General features: G+C 40.3%; 1 protein-coding gene across 1 annotated transcript; it reads right to left on the reverse strand.

The window, feature by feature from the left end:
* Positions 1 to 244: 244 nt before the first annotated feature.
* Positions 245 to 3,145, reverse strand: LOC115197292 (transmembrane protein 60). The gene is made up of 2 exons (XM_029758678.1): positions 2,784 to 3,145; positions 245 to 2,437 (listed from the first exon to the last, which is right to left on the reverse strand). Exon 2 carries the CDS (start codon positions 2,362 to 2,364, stop codon positions 1,960 to 1,962), a length of 405 nt encoding a protein of 134 aa, XP_029614538.1. The 5' UTR covers positions 2,365 to 2,437; positions 2,784 to 3,145; the 3' UTR covers positions 245 to 1,959.
* Positions 3,146 to 6,191: the final 3,046 nt, after the last annotated feature.

The following is a 6,191-nucleotide window of genomic DNA, read 5'->3' on the forward strand; positions in this document are numbered from 1 at the left end:
ATTTGTAAAAAAAAATTACAAACATAATTCCGCTTTGACATTAATGGGGTATTGTGGGTAGGCCAGTGACCAAAACATCTGTTTAATCCATTTTAAATTCAGGCTGTAACACAACAAAACGTGGAAAAGGTCAAGGGGTGTGAATACTTTATGAAGGCACTGTAAGGCTCTTGTCTGTCCAATAATGGTAGACATGTTCTCTGCTATCCACTTTGTTTTAATTATTATTTTTGGTATAGGGTAATTTTTTTTATTCAGCGTTCAGGGAGGGTTTATGTAAAATATATTTTGCTGCAGTGAGGTCTGCTTTTCTCCATGTAACCCTCATTTTAAATAATGTTCACTCCCTAACTAGGGCTTTACAACGATGGTAAAAACTGAGATTTTGGGGATAAGTGGGTTAAAATCTTCCTGGAAGTCAGAGGGACATGTAAAAATGTTGAATTTTGGCACTTTAGCAAGTCTATTCAAATAAAACTTCTCCATGTGGTCTATAGTAAAGGGAAGTTCATTGAATATAACAGGCTTTTTAAATTTCAGGCTTTTAAAATGTCTACTTAAAATATCAAAGGAACGCAAAAGGCACTCATTTTGTGGAACGACCCAGTAACAGTACAAGTCCTGTCCCTGAGTCACCAGTGACCTCTTACACAACACCCCAGAGGGCAGGCAATCCATCCCTCCATACTCTCTGGATTGGGTCAGGTTACCAGTTATGTAATTCACTTCATCTCAGACTCTGAGCCATGTTCCAAACCATAGAAAATGTACCCCTTCTTTGAGGTAGTCACTGATCTGCATGTGATTGGATAAATGAAAGCAGGGACATACTGTTGTATAGTCAGTCATACTGCTTTCACCAATCCAACCCAGGCAGATATTTGAAAACTTCAGCAAAGTACAAACATTTTATGATTTGTGTGCGTTTCTTCATGGTCTCCAGGGGAAAACGTATCCCTATCACCCTTCAAAGAAACATAATCAATACCAATGTTCACATAAACCCATTGGACATAACTGTCCCAGTTATCAGAGAATAACACAGGCACAGACCAGTCAGTCTGTCTGGAGAGCAAGGGTTTGAGTCTGCTTACGAATACCCTGAATTCTCAACCAACTCGTCTCAAATATCACACGGCAGAATAATTATCCACTGGAGCATCAAATGAGTCCATTACCACTGAGTCCCACACATATATATTTGAAAAACAATGAAAAGTTTGTTAACAGAATGACAGTAAACAGCACAAAATGTAATTCAGTTACCAAACTTTGCATTTGCATTGTTCTTCAAGTAAATTTATTTTCGTAACATTTTCTGTAGAAACAGGAAAACGTTTCTGCAAACTTCCAGTCAGATGCAAATGTTTTTAATTATAGCTGAGCAATAACAAATCAGCTGTGGGTTTGCAGTAGATTCTGCCTATTATCTTCAGTAACATTTTCTGTGCAAAATATTAAAAGTAGTCCTTGTGCATGGAGTTGTATGGTTTGTTAACTTTGCAATCATTGTTTTCTGTTTGACATACATTTTAAAGTCGAAGATCTAAGTCTCAGCATCACTCAGTTACATAGTCCCAGTCTTGACTTCAGTTCCCCTGGCAGAGACCACCATGGCTGCAACATTGCTTGATGCATCACTATGGCAAAATAAAGATTACATTTGGGAGCATCATAAACTCAAATACATTGTCATTAGTGCCATTTCACTACTCTCTCCTCCCCTTCGGTCTCTCTCTTGTCTTTGCTCCCACTAGTACAGGATGTAATCTCCCTTCACCCCCCCTTCTTTCAGTCTCTTCTGTAGTAAAATAAACCAATCCATTTGTTATCTTCATCACAGTCCTTTTCAGTTCAGTTTCTCCTGCAGTGGATTACAATAATCTCCCATTCACCTCACTTGCAGTGTTTAGACTGATTTTATTTAATCAATCTCCATCTTTCTCCCTCTCCATCCTCTCAGTCTCTCCGGTAGTGAAAGACATTGTAGCCAAGCTCCACCATGGCCCCGACCAGCATGGCCCAGAGGGGGACACACACCACACTGAGCCAGATGTCCATCAGCCTCTCCAACCGGGCGCACAGCGTCAGACAGAAGCCCAGTTTCAGCAGCATTGCCACCAGGTACGACACCCTCTGCCGCAGGTTCTGCTGGTCGTCCCGTGGGTCATAGCCGGGCTTGCACCGACCCGCCATCTTCACCACCAGCATGAGGATGAGAATGGTGTCAAATGTCCATACAGGGAGGAAGATGAGGAACCAGTTCCAGTGGATCTTGGAGTCCAGTTTGAGGACCAGCATGATGAGGAATATGAGGGTGAAGGTCCATGACAGGAGGACTCTCTGGGCCAGAGACATTCTCATTTAAGTGAGGGGTGGCCTGGAGGGAGAACGTTAACTGTGACACTGGCAGGTTCTGGTCAAGTGTGAGATGAGCCTGGAGGTGGGACGGACACACACACACACACACACACACACACACACACACACACACACACACACACACAACTAGGATGAGAGACAATATTTGCTAAACATGCCGAATTACACTGGTTGTAGTAGGAGGGAGTAGCAATGTTGTCTTCCTGGCAATGGTGGATCATCATCACGATCAATCTAGTTTGCCATTGATATGACAATTTCCACTTAGTCAATTAATGACAACAATATATTGGTTAGCGTATTTAGCTATAGTTCAGCAACTTCCGGTAGCTAGCCAGTCGAATTTAGCCTAATCGAATCTAGCCGAATTGACATTTGAGACATGCAGCCATTCTCCTTACCTGGATCAGAGGATTTGGCACCCCAAAAAATTATCTGTAAAATCCATATCATGTGTATCACTGTGTTTTCATTGGTTACGAAGTGGCTACAGCATTTTCTAATGTTTAGGTTTATCTTCCGGGAGTCGTTAGTGGAAAGAAATTGGACCCTCCTATAAACCACTACGATTAAATATTCTCATGAGGTCTGTCAATCATACAAAACACCTCTGATTGAAGGAAAATAAAAACGTGAAACCGTAAAGTACATAAACGCTGTCCATACTTTGTTTAGTTCAGTCAATACACTAAATGAAATATCGTCTATTATATCACAGATAAGCCATTATACTGTCCAGACACTCCATTGGCCACTCTAACATTGAAAATAAATGTAAAAAATGGAAGGAAGTCGGCGAGGCAAGATCAGGTGGGACCCTTCTAGCCAATGAGAGGGCAGATACGAGTGTGATAACAGGCACAACCTCGACATGAAGTGTTTTCTCTCAACATTTCTACTTAAATCCGTACACTCGTAACAACCTAAGTATTATGAAATTTTATTTGCTCAAAAAAAGCCACACGAAACAAATAAACCATTACATTTTTTGTTTACCAAATTCGACACTCATTGACCTCCATACAAAAACTCCTCGCTTAGTGAGCGAATAAAACGCCACCTGCTGGAGAAAACTGATTTTGGGCCCAGTTATCCCTCGCCTCGCCTCTGCCTCGGATTATAGTGACAAGATAGACATGTGACCACTCTAACAATGGAAATACATGTTGTACTCACAGATGGAAGGCAGGCGGTAGTAGGCGAGATCAGGTGGGACCATTCTAGCCAATGAGAGGGCAGATACGTGTGTGAGCAACACGCCACAGAGATAGTTAGGACTTAATCTTTGTGTCTGTGCCATTATAAACTGGGTGGTTCAAGCCCTGTATGGCCGTGGTATATCAGACCATATACCACGGGAAAGGCAAAATATTTATTTTTACTGCTCTAGTTGCTTCGTGCCTAAGAACAGCCCTTAACCGTAGTATATTGGCCATATACCACACCCCCGGGCCTTATTGCTTAATTATAGCATCTGTGACAGCGCCTTCTAGGCCATCTCCATTTTTTATAAATAGTTTCACATTTAAACATCCAGTCAAACATCTGTCTCATTGTTCTATCTAGTAGTATTAGTGTGTCGCTAGATAACGATGTAAATTATAGCACTTTTTATGAACGTACTGGCCATGTGTATGTTGTTTACCATATCATGGGCAGGAGGATCTAACAATGGGAATTCCAAATCACCTGTTGTATTCACCCCGTCGGTCGCGTTGTTGCCATTGTTAATAAAGCAATTGTTCACGAGAGGGCGTGCTAAACAACAGTTCTTTAGCACGGCTGTGCTGCGGTCATATGAACACCCTCTTGTGTACAACTGCTTTAAAACCTCTTAAGGGTCCAACCCTTTTTTTCACCTTTCGCCTAAAATGACATACCCAAATCTAACTGCATATAGCTCAGGACCTGAAGCAAGGATATGCATATTCTTGATACCATTTGAAAGGAAACATTTTGAAGTTTGTGGAAATGTGAAATGAATAACAATGGCAACGAGTGATTGCTTACAATTGCTTTTCTACAACTGGTTTACATTTAAATAAAAAAACTTTATTTTGACAAATAGGCTACTATTTCAGTCGTAAAGTCTTTTTGTTCTATATCTATGGACGCCACCCAGTTGTTCATTCTAAATGTTCCGTTGCCATGCTGGCTGGCAACACACTTATCGCTTGCTAGCTAGCCAACTACAGCTAACACAGTCAATTCAAACCACGCAGCTAGAATATCAGCAAAGTAGCTGCATTTCATTTTGTTTGACCTGTTTTTCTATTGCCATTTATTTGCAAATATCCATTAAAATGATGTTGATTCATTTCGACTGGCTAAGAAAATGTCTTTCTAGTCCTGATACATAAATTCAAAATAGGACAGTGGAGATCGAATTTCAACATTGAAACAATGCTGCAAATGTCGAGACAGACAGCAATGTTTGTACAAACCCCGGTTGTTACAAACCAAATGTTAGGCTAGAAGCAAGGGGAAATAATGAATTGGCTGGGTTGAAGGGACACTGGATGCGCAGGGAATTCTCAGATGGAAGGGAAAACAAGATGCCCATTTTTGCGTCATAGGATTACCCATGCTAAACGTTTTTTTTAGTATGGCTTAGAATATGTCTCAACCAATCACAATGCTTGTTTTGACCAACCCTTTGTAGAACAACGTTCTTCAGCCGCCACAGCCACATTGATGCTCGAAGGTAGAACGGGGCTAAAGACTTTGAACCAGGGCTAGTGACTGTTTCATCGAAAGTATACTATAGGGGATTGAGAATATAATGACATTGCTAAAGTAGGCACATATTTTGAAGGAAACAACTTTGCCATCATCATATTGTCAAATTTACTTTAGACAGATCGCAATGTTGTCATTAGCTAGCAAAGCTCGTGAAAAATAGATAGCAATGCTAATGTTAGCTAGTTAAAATCTGGAGGTCTCCCCTCAATCGTAGTTAGGTAGCTAACATTATACTGCATCAAAAGTCAATCTGGCGACAAAAGGTTTCCTTCTACTAATTATTTGCCTTCTTTAAAAATGTCATCGTGTTTTCAAGCCACAGTAATGCACTTTAGACAAAAATCTTCATCAGCGCCCAATGTGGATGCATTGAGTAGCATGCACAGTTGGGCATTAGTCCTAAAACTTTAGCAATAAAACGTCACAATAAGTTGCTGAGCGCTAGATTTGCCTGGTGGGGGGCAACAAGATCCCCAGCTCAGCTAAAAGCATTGACAAATTGGTGCCGTTTTCAAGGTGTTGTTAAATAAATGTTAACTACGATCAACAAAAAAACAAACGCAACATGTAAAGTGTTGGTCCCATATTTCATGAGCTGAAATTAAAGATCCCTGAAATGTTCAAATTTTGAGCACAAATTTGTTTACGTCCCTGTTAGTGAGCATTTTTCCTTTGCCAAGTTAATCCATCCCCCTTACAGGTGTAGCAAATCAAGAAGCTGATTAATATATTGATAAAAGTCATCTTATCCGAAAGAGATTTACAAGGTTATCAAAACGTCACGGCAGGGTAAGCCTACACATAACACAGCCCTTTAAGTGTTCGTTTTTATGGGTATTTATGAGTATTATGACCCCTCTTAAACGATATGATAGCTTGCCTCTTATCCAATCATCGTTCCCTTATGCCATAGTTTGTACATCTCAATTGTTATATTGCTTAAATAGGTCTCTTATTAGTGTCTTATTCATAATATTAGGCAATGTTGGAATGATGCATTTCATTGTTTTGCTTACTTTGTGTATTATAATTAGCTCATGTGCTTTTCTTCACCAGGAGGGGACACT

The sequence above is a fragment of the Salmo trutta genome, chromosome 7, assembly GCF_901001165.1.
Source record: "Salmo trutta chromosome 7, fSalTru1.1, whole genome shotgun sequence".
Taxonomy (NCBI): Eukaryota; Metazoa; Chordata; class Actinopteri; order Salmoniformes; family Salmonidae; genus Salmo; species Salmo trutta.

Bases quoted from the DNA above. Each gene is read 5' to 3' on its own strand.
- LOC115197292 (XM_029758678.1), bottom strand. From the start codon at position 2,364: ATGAGAATGTCTCTGGCCCAGAGAGTCCTCCTGTCATGGACCTTCACC.